This window comes from Seriola dumerili, unplaced genomic scaffold (genome assembly GCF_002260705.1).
Source record: "Seriola dumerili isolate Sdu_G_001 unplaced genomic scaffold, Sdu_1.0 BDQW01000128.1, whole genome shotgun sequence".
NCBI classification, from domain to species: domain Eukaryota; kingdom Metazoa; phylum Chordata; class Actinopteri; order Carangiformes; family Carangidae; genus Seriola; species Seriola dumerili.
Window position 1 is genome coordinate 992600 of NW_019174383.1, and position 18159 is coordinate 1010758.

Sequence of the window (18159 nt, forward strand, 5' to 3'; positions counted from 1 at the left end):
CATGTCACTTTTGCTATTTTAACAGGGGGGGGGCAGACGCTGCTCCAGGCACATGCTTCAAAAGGTCGGACTTAGTCTGTTAATTAATCATATGGGAGTGTTTTCAGGGTAACATCCAATAAACCAATCAAAGAGCCAGCCCCCATTTCCCTTTAAAAAGCCATTTACATTTACACCTTGGTGGATCTCTTTTATAATAGCACAGTGTTTCATTCTATTTAAATATTGTGTCTGACCAGTGAGACAGGTCCTGACACACATACTACACAGAAGGGCTGAGTGGATGAACGCTCCGCTCTCACCTCCACAGAGAAGCAGCGGCACAAATCACAACGTTAGACATCTTTTATGTTTATTAAGAGAAAGTGTGAATCCGTCTTCGGTTCTTTATGAAACTGCGGTGGACAGATTTATTCTCTGTGATGAATTGGAAACACTGCAGTACACTCACACGGCGTATTATTACACTCGTGATAATGCTCTTTAAAATAACAGTGGAATACTGCAACACTGACTTTAGTCCAGGCTTTTGCTGGTGAATCACTTTCTGCTGCCTCAATATAACAACGCACCAGCCATGCACCTGTCCACACCTCATTTAGCAGCATTATCTCACACTAAGTTCAACTTCAAGAAACAATTCCACAAAGTAGAAACTTCATCCTGCTGTTTCCTCCTCGGGAGATGAAGGCGATGAAAATATTTCTCCTTTCTTTCCACTACGTCCGACATTTGACGGAGCCAGAAGTTCTCGAAGCTCCGGCTCAATTTGTGCTTGAAAACAGCAACAGCTCGTGTTTCTCTTTTGTGGTAATCATATACAGTGTGTGTGTGTGTGTGTCTCTGTGTCTCTAAGGTCCGGGCGGCAGATGGAGACCCCAGAGGTCTGTTGTGGGTTCTGGATGAGGAGATGGTGACACCAGCCGCCAGTGAGAACAGCGCCCTGGGGAGAGTCTGCCAGTATTTCAGCAACACTGGTAGTGTGTGTGTGTGTGTGTGTGTGTGTGTGTGTGTGTGTGTGTGTGTGTGTGTCGAGTGTGTGAGCTCAGTTAAACACAGTGTGTATGTCCCTGCAGTGCGTCAGTGCGAGCAGCCGCTGCAGTGCGAGGTGAACCACCTGATGGGCTGCGACCCGATCCGCTACGACCTGACTGGCTGGTTCGGTCTGATCCAGAACAACCCGTCGGCTCTGAACGCCATCTGTCTGCTCCAGAACTCCACCGTGTGAGTGTGTGTAACGGCCCCCCGGAGGCTGAACGCCACCGCACAGGGACGACACGTCAGTCAACGTCTTGTAGTCGGCTCCTGTCGCACAGTTAGCTGTACACAAAGTGGCCAGATGTATGTGGACAGCCCCGTCTATGTACTTTAAAGTTCTTTCGTTGTGTAAATCTTAATGCTGCAGTTCCCATAATGCTTTAGGGGATGTGAGGTATAATGTCACTATGGATTCAGGGTGGCCTACAAGTTTTTTATTCCTCCGCGGTGGCGACAGTCAGAGCCGCCATATTGTTTTCAGGTTGTCCGTCCGTCTGTCCCGTTCTTGTGGACACGATATCTCAGTAATGCCTTAATGGAACTTCTTCAAGTTTGGCACAAACATTCACCGGGACTCAAGGATGAACTGAGTTGATTTTGGTGGTTAAAGGTCAAAGGTCAAGGTCACAGTGAGCTCACAAAACGCCTTGTAAACGCGATATTTCTGTAACGCCTCGAGGGAATTTCTTCAGATTTGGTAAAAACGGACTCGAGGATGAACAGCTTAGATTTTGGTGGTCAGTTGTATGGAAGCACGTGTTATCATTTATTTACAGTGTTGTAACAGTGAGTGCAGTTATGTAATCTGATTACTCCGTGTTTTCCTCAGAGCGGCGGTGAAGGCCATGTTCACCCCCCGAATCTCTCTGCCCCCTCTGTGTCGAGGTCTGGGGGGTCTGGAGGGCGGCAGCCAGCGCTCTCTGCAGAGGAACGGCACCATCAGGAAAACCTTCAGCGGGGGGATGGCGGCCATTCGCAGACACTCGCAGTGTATCGCAGTGAAGCTACAGGCCGTGAGTTCACCTGTGTGTTCGCTATCACCTGAGGATAGTTTAAAGTATCAGTGGAGTCACTCTCTCTCTCTCTCTCCCTCCCTCGCTGACCCCTCCCTGCAGGACGCTCTGGTGAACCTGATTCGTCGAGCCCGGCCCGTGTTCCTGCAGTGTGTGAGCGCCAAGAGCGACGGTGGAAGTCTCGACGTCCCGGCGCTGAGAGTCCAGCTGCACTCCACACAGATCCTGTCGGCGCTGCAGCTCTACCGCACAGGTCAGCACATTCACGCCGGCATCGTTTCTCTGCAGTGCGCAGACGAATCAATACGAGGTTTACAACACACTTCAACGTACGGAGTCCCCGGAGGTGTCAGAGAAAAAACACTTTGTGCTTCATTTAATAATTCACGCTCTTGATTTATTTTAAATGATCACCTCAGTGGCATCAGTCTTGTCCGTCGTGCAGCCCTCGCACTCTCTCTGAGGATTTAATACAGGTTCATTTTTCATGTTGGACAGAGACGTGTGGACACACTTTAGGCTGTTAAACACAATGTTGTGTTACATTTCAAATCAATCAAACAAACTGTGACCATCCTGCAGATGTTACTACAGGAGAATTATTTGCTGAAAAATGTAATTAATACAGAAAATTATATGCAAGTTTCCTCCATGACATCTCCTGAAGACATATGTAAGTCTTTATTAATGTATTTATCAGGGATTATAACCACTCAGATCCATCTGTAACTGGTGCATAAACTGTTAATGAATGATTGATTAGACAGTGTAACACCCCTGTTATCACGTATAATGATATATCATTTAACACAAACTAATTCTTACGTATGTTCCTACAAGTTATTCAAAGTGGTGAATTTAAAACTGTTGATAAATTTCTTTAAATTAAATCTCAGTTATATAATAATACATCTTTATGAATGTAAATAATAGATTATGTGGTGTAAATTAAATTAATGAATGTAAATAAAGATGTTATATTCATTCATTATATTCATATACTGTATATAGTATATATTTTTCATGTGATTGCTACAGTTGTTGACAAATACATTGACAAACACTTAAAATGCCCAAATATCTACTTACCACTGCATTATAGAGTCTGATAATTAATTCATTAATATTGCTTAAAAATGCTGAATATGGATGGAATCAATGAAAAGTTTGTTACAGGAAAAGACAAACCTCAGACTTCTGGTAATTTGTCCTTTAAACATTCATAAGGTGTTTACATGTGGAAACCAAAATTAAAATGAAAGTCACTCACCTGAGTAAAGCTCCGGCCGCCCACTCTCCACCTCTGGGTGAGATTTCCCTCCAGTGGAGCAGATTTAGCCGTTTTACGTCCACGCTCCACTTTTCTGTCTAAATTCTGCCCTATTTTTATCTGGACTGGCACAGTGACGCGGAGTGAGCAGGAGCCTCAGCACAAGTCGTTTCCAATGAGCCGCAGCCTGAATTTAATAGATTACAGGATCAAAGTTAGAGCGGTGGAGCTGATCCGGGACCAGGTCTGGATTTAGCTCGACGAGGAACTGCTCATTATTAGAGCCAAACATTTGGAAATAAATAAATAATGTTTGTTATGTTTATGTGTGGAGGTTGTGTTTTCATAATTTTACCTGTAAATGTTTTAATTAAATTTTCCAGATGTAGACTCACAGGTCTGGGTGTAACCTCTGGATCTGCTTCTCTGCCTCAGGTTATCCAGAGCACATGACTCTCAGCGACTTCAGGTGTCACTTCCAGGCGTTGTCTCCCCCGATTATGAAACGTTACGCCTCGATGTTCGTCAGCCACGACGAGAGAAAGGTCAGATCCCGCACAAAACACACCGGTCTGTGATCCTCAGCTCAGGAATCAATACGCTGTTTTCCCTCTCTGTGTCTCAGGCGGTGGAGGAGCTGCTGGCTGAGCTGGATCTGGATAAAAAGAGCATCGTCGTGGGCGCCAGCAGGGTGAGGGCATGTTAGAACCGCTCTAATCAAACGGCACCACGCGGATCCAGCTGATGTGACTCAGGGATCTTCTTCCCCCTGTGTCTCAGGTGTTTATGAAGCGAGGTGTGCTGCGCTACCTGGAGCAGCAGCGGGACCAGCAGGTCACCGGCTGGTTGGTCTATCTGCAGGCCTCCTGCATGGGACACGTGGCCCGTCAGAAGTACCGCAAGCTGAAGGTCAGCGTCCCTCTGCGGCACTTTAACATGAGCACGGCTGCTAATGACAGTTATACTGATTATTGATTGATCTTTTTTTTTGTTTATTGGCTTTTGTTCATTTTAAATTTACAGAGTAAACAGAACATTCAAACATTCATTCAGTCATCCACCTCAAATAACACAACAGTCTGGGTAAAGTTAGAAATAAAACTTGATAAACATAACTTTGAATAATGAATTAAGCTTATAGTTTGAAGTGGTTATTGTCAAGAATCAATTCTCAGAGCTGAAAGTGACGTCTTCAAACTACTCGTTTTCTCCGACTAACAGTCGAATACCCTGAAAACATTCAGTTTATTCTCATATATGAGAGAAACGCAGCAGATACTCACATATGAGAAGCTGCAACCTGAGAATATTTAACATTTTTGTATTAAAAATGACTGAAATTATTAATTAATTACCAAAATAGTTGCATTTTGATTTTCTGTGAGTCGACTAAACAATTTAACGACTAAACTTTAAAAAGTTAAATTTATATTTACAAATTAATCAACCTGGTTTTAAAAATATGTTGTTAAATGTTTTATAAATAAATGTTTTTGGTTTGAAAAATGTATGATAATTAAAAATGTTATTTGAATTTCTTTATTTCTTTTTAAAGCAATGAATATAAAATTACCACTGTGAGGAGTTCAACTGTAGTTTCAACTCAGACACTTTACTGAAACAGCTCTGTGTGTGTGTGTGTGTGTGTGTGTGTGTGTGTGTGTGTGTGCGCGTGTGCGCGTGTGCGCGTGTGTGTGTGCGCGTGTGTGTGTGTGCGTGTGTGTGTGTGTGTGTGTGTGTGTGTAGGTGCAGCAGATGGCGGTCAGCTGTCTGCAGAGGAACCTTCGCGCTCTGAGGGTCGTGTCCAACTGGAGCTGGTGGAAACTTTTCTGCCGAGTTCGTCCTCTGCTTGACGTCAACATGGACAACCAGAGGCTCCGGGCCAAAGAGGTACACACACACACACACACACACACACACACACACACACATTAGTTTTAATTAGTTTGACATTTTGGGAAACACATTTATTCTCTTTATCTTCTTTGCTGACTCCGTGTGAAACCCAGTGTGACAACGTCGTGGTTTTTACGAGACGGTTTTGTGCCGGATTGAGTCTCTGTCGGTTCCCTGCCTCTCCAATTGGTCGATGCAAATGACCTCTGACCTCTGGTTCTGCTGCTTCAGTAACCTCACATTCATTCAATTAACTCATGCTAACTGATTAAAAGAGAAAGTGTTCCCTTCACTCTGCTGCTGGCCTCCACACTCCACCTCTCTGTAATGTAGTCCAAGATCTTAAATTGTACAGTGCCAGCTATCCTCATGCATAACGCAGCCTGAACATTGTGTGATATTGTTTCTGACAGCCTTTTTAAAGACTGAAAAGTGTGTTAGACACGGGCTGAGTGAGCTGCAGGTGATAAATACTGAAGATAAAATAACACGAGGAGGCAAACAGACGACTGATCAGTGAGAGCGATGGGAGCTCAGTCAGCTGTGCAGCGCCTGCGTCCGCTGCCAGGTCTGCCAGCAACAGGTGGACTCACCCATCACAGTAAAAGATGAGATGGTGGAAACGATGGAGGCAAACGGCTCATGAATCAAATGTTGTGAGACGTGATTTCAAAGACGCGAGTCTCTGTTCCGGCAGGACGAGGTTTCAGCTCTGAGGCGACGTCTGGAGAAATCAGAGAAGGAGAGGAACGAGCTGAGGCAGACCGCTGACAGCCTGGAGACCAAGGTTTGTGCTGCAACACACACACACACACACACACACACACACGCACACACACACACACACACACACACACACACACACACACACACACACTGTTCATGCCGTGATCCCTGTGTGCAGGTTACAGCTGTGACATCTGAGCTAAGTGACGAGCGTTTCCGCGGCGATGCGGTGGGACAGGCTCTGGATGTGGAGAGGGCAGAGAGGCTTCGACTCAGCAGGGACAACAAAGACCTGCAGGTAGACAGACAAGAAAGAAAAGTAATCTATTACTTCCTCTAAAGTGACGACACGTCTCAGTTCACATAACCTGCCAGCTGCAAACTGCAAACCTGAAGCTATTGCAAATATCTCTCCTCCTCCAAACATCAGGCTCGTCTGGACCAGTGTAAAGTCGCCATGGAAACGCTGGAGAAGCAGCTGGAGGAGGAGAAGCAGAAAGCTCAGATGGCTCAGAGTCAGAGAGGAGCGGGGACAGGTAAACGAAACGAAACGTGTCCACTGTCGTTTCACTCTGGTCCATTGTGCTTCTGCTGTTGCCATGGGTTACGTGGAGGCTGTGAGTGGTTGGAAAAAATTTGGTAACAAAAACATGATCAACAATCTTCCTCATGCAAGAACATTTTTCACTCTCATTCCCAAAAACATCAGTCTGTACGTTTCATGAGTTGTGCTCGTACAGACTTTTCTAACGGCCGTAGATAACTGGAAGTTTGAGGTGAAAATTCATGACTTGAATATTTATTTGCACTTCAGTGTTTTTATGGCTGCACACACGTTCATGTACATTTCAATGTCCGCTCTAAAAGTTTGGACAAAGACAAAGCTGATGTGGTGCTGGGCCTTTTTTGCTTCTGGGATTCCTCTGTTTCATCAAAGGTCACAAAGACAAACAAAAACAAAAGTCACAAACTGTTGGATGATTAATAATAATAATAATAATGATAATAACTATATTTATGAAGCACCTTTTAAAAACAGTTGAAGCAAAAGAGGCAAGAGGCTCAAAATAAGAAGAAAAGAAAGAAATAAGATAAAGTTAAGAGGAAAGAAATACAATATACTTCAATATAGATAAGGACGATAAAGGTACAGCTGCATCTTCAGGAGGAACAGTAGTTTAGTTTAGTTTCAGTGAAAGAAAAAGAATCAATCTCCTGTGGCACATAATCAGAGACAACTGGTTTCAAGCTAAAAACAACAAAAACAAAATCGACACAGAAAACTGTCAGCAGACGGTCAAGTGACCCCGACCATCACCCCCCATGACAAAGTCACGTCCTTCCCTCCCCACGCAGAAAGCGAGCTGGCCATGCAGCTGGAGTGCTGCCAGACAGAGGTTGAGTTCGTCCGCAGACGTCTGAAGCAGACGGAGGAAAAACTGGAGACGGAGAGACAGACGCGACAACAGCTCGATACCAAGGTGAGACAGGACACGCTGACGTGCAGGGCAGAGCGGACGGGAGATTAAATGTCTGAAGATAATAATACTGTGTGTGTGTGTGTGTGTGTGTGTGTGTGTGTAGGTGGCGACGCTGCAGGCCCAGCTGGAGCAGTCCAGGAGGAGTGTGACAGAACTGAAACGTCACTGTCGCCGCGTGACCTCTGACCTCCAGGACGCCCGAGTCCTCACTGACAGCCTGCAGAGCCGCATGCACGAGCTGGACCGCAAACAGAGAAGGTCTGTGTCCACCTGGTCCTCTCCGAAAGTGTGACATCACCTCGTTACATCAGCCCGTCTCTCTCTCTCTCTCTCTCTCTCTCTCTCTCTCTCTCTCTCTCTCTCTCTCTCTCTCTCTCTCTCTCTCTCTCTCTCTCTCTCTCTCTCTCTCTCTCTCTCTCTCTCTCTCTCTCTCTCTCTCTCTCTCTCTCTCTCTCTCTCTCTCTCTCTCTCTCTCTCTCTCTCTCTCTCTCTCTCTCTCTCTCTCTCTCTCTCTCTCTCTCTCTCTCTCTCTCTCTCTCTCTCTCTCTCTCTCTCTCTCTCTCTCTCTCTCTCTCTCTCTCTCTCTCTCTCTCTCTCTCTCTCTCTCTCTCTCTCTCTCTCTCTCTCTCTCTCTCTCTCTCTCTCTCTCTCTCTCTCTCTCTCTCTCTCTCTCTCTCTCTCTCTCTCTCTCTCTCTCTCTCTCTCTCTCTCTCTCTCTCTCTCTCTCTCTCTCTCTCTCTCTCTCTCTCTGTCTCTCTCTCACTCAGTCATTGAAAAATGTGACACTAGCTTCTTTCTTTCTTTGTTTTGAGATACAGGATCTATTTACAAGATATTTTTTAATTTTTATTTAATGTTTATTGCTTGTTCCCATATTCAGGTGCATCATTTATAGTCAGGTTTTTATTTGTTAATTGATTGTTGTCTGATAATTGTAAAAAAAACTAAATTATGATGCGTTGTTATAGATAAAATTCAAAATATAAAGATGGTTCCACCTCGACCAGCAACAACATTAATATGCTGTTTACAAGTTAATGCATCAGGAACAATAATAATGATGAAATAATATATGATATATGATTAGAACTTTTTTTAAGTAAAATTTCAGATGCAGAACTTTTACTTTTATTCCTGCTACTTCTACTAAAGTAAATGACCTGAGTATTTCTTCCAGCGCTGCAGTGTGACGGTGTTGTTTCTGTGTTGAATTGTTTGTTTGTTGTTTCTTTTGTTATTTGAAACTGTACATGGATGAAAAAACGAGTTTTCCCCCTGGGGATTAATAATAATGTATTTTATCTCAGAGGCTCCGTGTTTACTCTCGGCCGGTTCAATAAGAATAAGTTCTGCAGTGTTTGTCCTATTTTACATGCAGTATTTCACCTAAAGCATCTGCCTGCTCCTTCTGTTTGTGTGTTTTCTTGTGTTTATGCAGGTTTGACAATGAGTTGACTCAAGCTCTGGAGGAAGCCGACAACGAGAGAGAGCAAAAGGACAAAGCCTTTCAGGAAATCGCAGCTCTGGGGACTGAGATATACACGCTGCGCCGCGACCTCCAGGTGTGTTTGTGTTTATCTTTATGCTCTATAAGCTCCTTTTATGCAAAACCGCACAGGACGTGTTACTTGGAAACAGCTTGGACCATGTGACCCTGAAAAAGAGCAAATGATCTGTTGTGGAAGTGAAAGTTGTCACATCTGATTCATGAGCCGGCGTCACGGCAGTTAAATGAGTCAGAGACGGACATGTTAGGCGGCGTGTCTGACATATGACTGACCCACAGCGTTGACGCTCGTGTCTTTACTAAAGGTTAATGTGACGTGCTCCAGGATCTTTATGATCTACTTCATATTCTCTGCTCTTCGCTGAGGGAGGAATTGTAACTCAACCTAATTTCGCCCTGAGGATCAACAAAGTATTCTGATTCTGATTCTCATAATGAAAATAGTGCGATTGCTTCTTCTGCCGCGAACCACTTCATATATTATTGCATGAGCCACCTCCACGCTGCATCCACCTGGCTCTGAGTCTGTGTTGCCTCGGGCAGAGTTATTACCGTCACTCCCAAATCTCTCCTGTGCACAGCTTAGAGAAAAGTTTAAAAGAAGTCAAACTAAGAAGTAAATACCAGACCTAATTTCCTCTATTACATTATGAGAGTGTCTGTCAGCCAGTTCAGGACTGTTTCCTCCTTTTCCCACCAGAAACTCTGCTGTTTCTCGTCTTTGTTTCTGCGTCTGTGTTGCTTCTTCTTCAGCTCCCCCGTGGTCAAACGCACCAAAGTATCTCAGAGCGGGATCACACCGTTTAACCTGCGGCGGCTCCGGAGACGCTGCAGCCGCCACAGGACGGGAAGAGAAGATCTGAGCTGGAGGATGAACAAAATGTTTTGTTTGCACTGACACATGCTGTATGTTTGTGTGTGTGGGTGTGTGTGTTGCAGGAGAGCCAGTCAGAGGTGGGTCGTCTGCAGAAGCAGAAGGAGGAGTTGTGCGCTCAGATCCGCGACCTCAGCCTGCCCGTCGACCTCGCCTCGGATTCGCTGCCCGACCTCAAGAAACAGCTTCGTCTGCTGGAGAGCCAGGCCAGCGAGAGGGCGGAGGAAATCACCAAGCTCACTGCCAAAATACAGCAGCAGCAACAGGTGCTCGCAGCTCACACAGACGCCTTCAGATAGATTTACTCGCTTGCCGCCTGTCTCACCTCGTCTCTCTCCTCCCGTCTCTCAGATCCACATGAGGTTTGAGATGGAGATGGAGCGGATGAAGCAGATCCATCAGAAAGAGCTGGAGGATAAAGAGGAGGAGTTGGAGGATGTGCACAAGTCGTCTCAGAGACGGGTGGGTTTCACATAATACAATTAATTCAAGACCCCAAGTAATCACTCATAACCAACCAAACACAGTCACTTCTACTGTCCCAAGGTAAAGTCTGTAAAACCAGGTGTTCTTGGTTCATCGATGATTCTTTTAGAGCTGACCCACGTCAACATGAGGGAAACTACACTGTATTGTACTATAGAACAATTTAGAGGTGCTTGTAGTTCATCATTATATAATATTTTCAATATTATGCCACTTTGTTCTTCTCGTTCCACTGCATATTTTACCGCTCCACATTTATTTAATAGCTGAAGTTAAATAAAATATGATGCTCTATTATGGATTAAAACACCCAGCAGAATATAAAGCAGTTCACACACCAGCTGAAGCATTAAAATGATGCTTGGATAATCATCAATCACTAATAATAACAGTGACAGAGATTGTTCTGCTGCATAATGAGAACTTTTACTTTTGGTACTTGAAGGCGATTTTTCTGTTAATACCTACAGAATCTGTTAAAGGTACTTAAAGAGATGTCCACGTGTAGTTTGATTATAAAGCAGGTCTAGGTTCTATATCATTACTGTGACAGTACAACTTGGAGCCTGAACCTGAGTCTCCTGTTGTGGCAAACAACCTGAAGCTGCAGCTAGACGGGCGACAGTGTCTGACCTGCAGGTTGTAAAGAAGCCCAGAGTCACGCCGGAGTCTCCTCTTCATCTCCTCGATGGAGAAGTTGAGATTCGTCCCTCCGGCTGAGGCTTTGAATCACCGAACTCCGGCTGATTCATGCAGCAGAGGATGGTTGTTATTGTGTGCTGTTTATGTTTATACTCTCCAGCAGATGATGGTGTTTTTATGTCTGTCATTACGCTTCCTGCTGCAGGGGAAAGTCTCCTGTCAGGGACAATAAAAACACATTGAAACTGCTCGTTCATCTTCTTCTTCTTCTCTTTTTTTGTGGTGTGTGTGTGTGTGTGTGTGTGTGTGTGTGTGTGTGTGTAGCTGAGGCAGTTGGAGATGCAGTTGGAGCAGGAGTATGAGGAGAAACAGATGGTGATTCATGAGAAACACGACTTGGAAGGACTCATCGCAACTCTGTGTGACCAGGTACAGAACACACACACACACACACACACACACACACACACATACACACGTGTAGTACACACACAACTGTATCACATATACTGCACATCTTTATGTTTATAGTGTGTGTGAAGTGTCCAGGCGACTTTAGCGCGTCGTACATCATTGTTATTGTGGGTTAATGTTCTCGAGCTGATGAATGTGTCACTCCTACATTACAGGCGCCACAAAACAAGCATATGCTGCAAAGAGGCGGCGGCTAATTTAGCGTTCTCTCTCTCTCTCTCTGTGTCCTTATGAGGATGTAATTTCGCTGCTGATAAGTTGAGCTGGTCCGTGGCCAAGCTGGCAAATAGCGCCGGTTCAAGTCCTTTAAAGCGTTTAGAGTGAAAAGGGTGATTTGTTTTTTTTTTTTACTGTGACCAAACAGAATTCACTCACTGATCAGGACACGATTTAACACCAATGTCTATTAGGGTAAAATGATGATATATCCAAACTGTCAAAGGTCAACTTCACCGTGACATCACAGCGTTCTGCAAGAACACTTCTGGTCATTAAAGCTCCTCCAGTGTAAAGGTCTGTGTCCATGTGTAGTGTGATTATAGATCAGCTCTAGCTTCTATATTAATACTGTGAAAGTATCAAAGCCTCAGTCCACAGAGAAATGCACACAGCCTGTATTCAGAAACTGAGCCTTAAAACCAGCCGTCAGGACTTCTGGAACTTTGTGATGTCACAACAAAGCAGTCACCAAGCCCCGCCCACCTGGACCCACCATCCAAACCTTGCAGGATTTGGTTTCTCTGAGTGTTTTTACCTGAAATCTGCTGTATTTTTATTGGATCACTCAGAAAACAGTCAGCCAATCAGAAGAGAGGCTCAGAGCCTCCTCTCTTCTGATTGGCTCACCGACCTGTTGTTACTAGAGCTCCAGAGAGAAGCCTGAGAGAGGAGATGTAAAACTACACTGAGATGGTTTTTATATCTTCTGATGGATCAACACTTCAAATAAAACACAGAAGAAGAAGAAAATATGGGAGTTTTAGGAAAAGAGAAGTGCTATGTAAATTGAATTCTAGTTTCTCCAGATCTCATTTCTAGAAGGATTGGTCTCAGCTCTCTCGTCTTGCAGGTGGGACACAGGGACTTCGACGTGGAGAAGAAGCTGAGGAGAGACCTGAAGAGGACTCACGCCCTGCTGGCCGACGCCCAGCTGCTCCTCGCCACCGTCGACAGCTCGGGACCGAACGTGCCCAACGGCAGCAAAGACCAGATAGAGCGCCTGCACTATCAGGTGCGCCCAGCTCAGACTGACTCTGCGGTGTCACCCTCTGCGCCGGTTGATAAACACTCACTCGCTCTTTCTCTCTCCGTCTCCAATTAGCTGGAGGAGAGCGAAGCGAGGCGCCTGGAGGCCGAGGGCGTCCAGACGACTCTCTCCCAGGAGCTGGAGAACACTCAGATCGAATTGGAAAATATCTGCAAACAGAAGAGTGTGGTGAGAGTTTATTTCCATCATTCAGCCTTTATTATTATTATTATTATTATCAACAATGAGGTAATGGACAGATGAATTTCTCCTTGGGGATAAATAAAGTATCTATCTATCCGTCTATCTATCTATCTATCTATCTATCTAAAAAGTTTAATTTGGCAGATCACATGATCATATCACATGACCAGATTCATCCTCTAAGCCCTTGGCAGTGTTGTTTACCTTGACGTCTTATTGTAAAGTGTAAAACCCAATCAATATTTATTAATGAGTTACAACAAGACTCTTTTTACCAGTTGTAAAAGGTAGTAACTCATTAATAAGATTAATGAGTAGTAGCTTGATCTTGCCAAATAGTGAGCCTCACTTTATGAAAACTGTGTTATAACTTGTTTATAATTGTTTTTTTATGATTTACAAAGTGTTAATAAACTAATTAATAACCTAATTATAAACCATTTATAAATCCTTCATGAAGGTAGTCTCATTGTGAAGTGGAAGCCCCACCTTACCTTTACCTGTCTCTGTCCAGGTGGACGAGCAGTTAGCCCTGCTGCAGCATGAGAAGGCGGACCTGCTGAAGAGGCTGGAGGAGGACCAGGAAGACCTCAACGAGCTGATGAAGAAGCACAAAGCGCTCATCGCACAGGTAAAGTTTTCTACCCGGTTTACTGTTTTGTCTTTCTCCCTTTTATTAATCAGTCGTTCGTCTTGAAAACAAATCCCCCCTCTCTCTCGTTCAGTCCTCCAGTGACATCTCTCAGATCAGAGAGCTGCAGGCTGAACTGGAGGAGGTGAAGAAACAGAGGCACTCTCTCCAGGAAGAGGTAATCTCTGTTCCACAATCAGAAAATAAATGCAGCTCTAAGAGGGTTATAAACCAAGTGCGCTATTGAGTCTGGCTGATATGAGATTGTTATGGATTTCAGGGTCATTTAACCCGCTTGTTACAGAGCTCAATATAACTACCAGCTTCAGGTGGAGCGATGTCACACTCACTGATCTGTGGGTGTATAATTTGCCTCTTGGCCCACTCCCGTCTCTCTCTCTCTCTCTCTCTCTCTGATGCAGCTCCAGCAGTCGGTGTCGAGGGTGCAGTTCCTGGAGTCGTCCACTGTGGGGCGTAGCATTGTCAGTAAACAGGAGGCACGTGTATGTGACCTGGAGAATAAACTGGAGTTTCAGAGAGGGCAGGTGAAGAGGTTTGAGGTGAGACCAGATCTTTCATTTCCCCCACCTCCACACATAATTAAAAAAAAACCTGATGTTTAATTCTCTTCGTCTTAATTCTCACGATGTGCCCGTAGGTGCTGGTGTTGCGTTTGAGGGACAGCGTGGTTCGTCTGGGGGAGGAGCTGGAGCAGAGCGCCCAGGCCGAGGCTCGGGAGAGAGAGAACGCCCGCTACTACCAGCAACGGCTGCAGGACATGAGGCTGGAGATGGAGGATCTGACCCAGAGGGAGGAGGACAGCAGCCGCAGACGCATGGAGCTGGTAACGTGCTCCAACCAAATGTTATTATCTGCCCTCCATTAATCTTGTCAGTGGCGTCCTACCACACACACGCATCTATACAAAAGTTGGTAACAAGAACAGGCCTGATTTCAAGCTTTGTGGCAATATGTTTTTCCGATAATCCGGAGGGTTTTTTAGCGGTTTGTTTATCTCAAGAAGCAGGAGAATTTTCTCCACCCACGAAGGAACGTTTAATCCTTCAGTTTATCTCCAAAATTCAAACTCACCAAACTTGGAGATACGTGTTTTTCTTTAGACAGCGGTGACATGCTGTCTCCAAAATTTCCGGCTGCCAGAGCTGTTTGCTTATTTATTTATTTTTCAGGGCGGCCGAGTCTCCGTCGGGGCGTTTCCTCTTTTCATTATCACAGTGTCATTGCCGGCTCTGTGGCGTCAGACTGGCAGCTTGGAAGTGACAGCGCTCGTCTGCTCAAACAGGAAGAGGAGAAATTCAAAAGGGTTCACAGTGGGGGTGGTCTCCGTGTTGACTGACAGGTGTGACAGTGGCATTCATCTCCTCTTCCAGCTGCAGGAATAAGCAGCGTATTCCCCAAAGCTTTGAACTATTAAAATAATGGAGCTCTGGACTGTTGCTCTCCTGGGAGATCCCTCCACCTCCTCCCCTCCTCACACTGCCACAGGGTGTCATTATTATTATATGGTGTCCACAGGATGGTGTTAAGGGTGGTGACAGTGCTGATAGTAATTATTAGTCCCATGCTAGTGGCCTGGCTGTAGAGACGGCAGTGTCGGCCGATATCTGATCCATTCGAGTTCCCCAGCCAACAACCATCGTAAAGACTGCTATGAAATTTAGTTCAGACATTCAGTGTCCCCAGATGATGATTTGTAAAGATTTTGATCCACTCACTTTTCCACTAGCACCATCATCAGGTCAAAATTACTTTAATTACTTACTTTCTTTACTTTGATTTCTGATCAAATAACCTGCAAAACTAATGACGGACTTTGGTTTTAGTGCTAATTAGCAAATGCTATCATGCTAATAGGCTAAACTAGGACTTTAAACTTGGTGAACATTATACCTGCTAAATAACAACATGCTAACATTGCCATTCAAGCACTCAATAACACCCTTATTTGTGCTGCTAGTTATGTGCTAATTAGCAAATGTTAGCATGCTAATATGCTACACTAAGACTGAAAACATGCTGAACATTATATCTGTTAAATATCAACATGCTAGCATTATCATTCACGCAAACACACCTCTCAGATATCCACTCAATAACACCCTAATTTACACTGCTAATTATGTGCTAATTAGCAAATATTAGCATGCTAACACACTAAACTAAGACAATGAACATAGTAAACATTTTAACTGCTACACATCAACATTCTAGTGTTGTCATTCAGGCACATACGCCTCTCAGATATCCACTCAATAACACCCTAATTTACGCTGCTGTGTTGTTTTCTTTTGTTCTTTCAGGCCTTTATCTTCATATTCTTTCATGTGTTAGCTTTAATGTCACCCTTTTGCCATGTAGTGAAAACAAGTGGAAAAACACAACAACAATAGCAGCAGCTCGTTGCCCAGAAACTGGAGATAATTGCCGGGACAGAATAGTTCCTCACCACTACACGTCTTTGGCATTCCTGCCACCTGCAGACAGATCACCACCACTCCAGCCGGGCACCACTGAGCCGGCTAAATATAAACCCCAACAGGCGTTACTCATATGCGAGCTGGTAGACACTGTTTTAGAGAGGTACTTAAAAAGCCCTGGAAAAAAAAAACCCCACTTCCTCCAGGCTATGATTGAAAGAACACGGCACTTTGAGAACAGTCACATCTCTTCTGTTCTCATTAACAAAAACAACAGCTGGTGTATTATCTGGAACATGAGGAAACATCACTTTCATTACTGCACAAGTTTGATCATAGCAGCGCTAACAGCAGGAGGGAGGGCTTCAGCGCACTTTCAGAGCTCCAGCACAGAAACACACACTTTCTGTAAAACTTAACATTTAGTTTAATCATCTGAGTTTAATATGAGATCTCTGGTTATAAAATAATCATGAAGAACGTCCCTCTGCCAGCTGACCTCGTCACAGTGGCCAGAAAACACAGCTGTAAATCAAATGATTTATCTCTGATGAGACAGAAACAGACACAGGTTTTTGGCGAAGACATTGGTAAATAACTAACTTCACTTCTGTACAATAAACCGCCAACTAAGTTCAGTATTTCTTTGTTTTAAAAGGATAATTTTATGACAACTTGAGCCTCATTTTCCTGCTATTAGGCTTCATTTCTTTGGGTAATAACATGACAAGTAACAGGAACATGAACGGGGAAGAAATGCACCTCTGTGCATCAAACACTAAAGATAAAACATCCTCCGGTTAAAACATCAATCATAACATTAATATATATCTACAATATTCTCGCTAACACACGTTTACGAGCAAAACATTTAATAAAAACACAAAATCTAAAATATCCCGATTTAAAATTCCGAATCCTTCTTTACTAGTGAAGTATTTTACGTGATTTTATATTCTTATTTTCCAGACCAGCCTCCTGCTGCATTTCATGTTCGCTCACTCTCAGTTTCACATCAGATCCAAGTAGTTTAGTTCAGAGGTTCTCAAGCTTTCTCACATCAAGGACCAAAACTGACACAAATTAGACCACGGACCCCCGTTTGGTAAGGTTTCGTCCCAGGGACCCCCGTCCGATGAGATTTTTGTTTTGTTTGAAACCAAAATAATCTCAATGACGTCCATTGTGTTACTTATGGATGGAATTGATCGTCTCGCTTTGTGCAGTGTTATTATAAATGATAGAAATCATGAAATTTAAACCCACTGTAATGAAGCAGAATTTTCCTTTGATGAAAATCTCCGTCTTAAACTAATGTACACAGTCATCATGAGCAGAGCTGCTGTGGTTGGGTTGTTGGAGTACAGTGTGAAATTATATTTATCTGTAAGATTGACACATAAACAGTTAGATAAACATATTTTTTGCTCAGTGGAGACGTCAGCTCTGCTCAGAGTCACAGACTCAATCATGTTCTTGTTCCCGCTCACAGCAGATTTCTCTGTGACCTCTGAGCCGAGCAGAGAGAACGAGCTTCAATAATTATTCTGTTATTAGCACAAAGCAACACACACACACACAAGGATGCCCTTTAACAACCTACCAAGCAACTATGCAGACACACACACACAGCCCTCATGAATAGACATATTCATACACACACACACACACACACACACACACACAGACACACTCCTCCACCCACCTCCCCTTCACGTTCTTAACGTCATCTCTCCCTCATCCTGCTTTCTCCCTCTGACTGTGATTAATCCTCATTGTCTCTTCAAGGTTATGGGCACACATACACGCACGCACACACACACACACACGCACACACACACACACACGCACACACACACACACACGCACACACACACACACACGCACACACACACACACACGCACACACACACACACACGCACACACACACACACACGCACACACACACACACACGCACACACACACACACACGCACACACACACACACACGCACACACACACACACACGCACACACACACACACACGCACACACACACACACACACACACACATACACGCACGCACACACACACATACATACACACACACATACACATACATACACACACACATACACACACGCACACACATACATACACACACACATACACACACATACACACACGTACACGCACGCACACACACATACACTCACGCACGCACACACACACATACACACGCATTGATACAT

General features: G+C 44.3%; 1 protein-coding gene across 1 annotated transcript in view; it reads left to right on the top strand.

The window, feature by feature from the left end:
• Positions 1–18159, top strand: part of myo18b (myosin XVIIIB) — a 36804-nt gene that overhangs the window by 12600 nt on the left and 6045 nt on the right. The window contains exons 16-38 of the mRNA XM_022748728.1: positions 857–977; positions 1077–1224; positions 1868–2051; positions 2154–2304; positions 3757–3866; positions 3947–4012; positions 4102–4230; positions 5068–5211; positions 5915–6004; positions 6122–6241; positions 6374–6479; positions 7300–7424; positions 7528–7682; positions 8863–8986; positions 9871–10071; positions 10157–10267; positions 11258–11362; positions 12477–12638; positions 12729–12842; positions 13372–13488; positions 13583–13666; positions 13911–14048; positions 14147–14332. Coding sequence (XP_022604449.1) covers positions 857–977; positions 1077–1224; positions 1868–2051; positions 2154–2304; positions 3757–3866; positions 3947–4012; positions 4102–4230; positions 5068–5211; positions 5915–6004; positions 6122–6241; positions 6374–6479; positions 7300–7424; positions 7528–7682; positions 8863–8986; positions 9871–10071; positions 10157–10267; positions 11258–11362; positions 12477–12638; positions 12729–12842; positions 13372–13488; positions 13583–13666; positions 13911–14048; positions 14147–14332 — 2991 coding nt within the window. The remainder of the gene's footprint in view (positions 1–856; positions 978–1076; positions 1225–1867; positions 2052–2153; positions 2305–3756; positions 3867–3946; positions 4013–4101; positions 4231–5067; positions 5212–5914; positions 6005–6121; positions 6242–6373; positions 6480–7299; positions 7425–7527; positions 7683–8862; positions 8987–9870; positions 10072–10156; positions 10268–11257; positions 11363–12476; positions 12639–12728; positions 12843–13371; positions 13489–13582; positions 13667–13910; positions 14049–14146; positions 14333–18159) is intronic.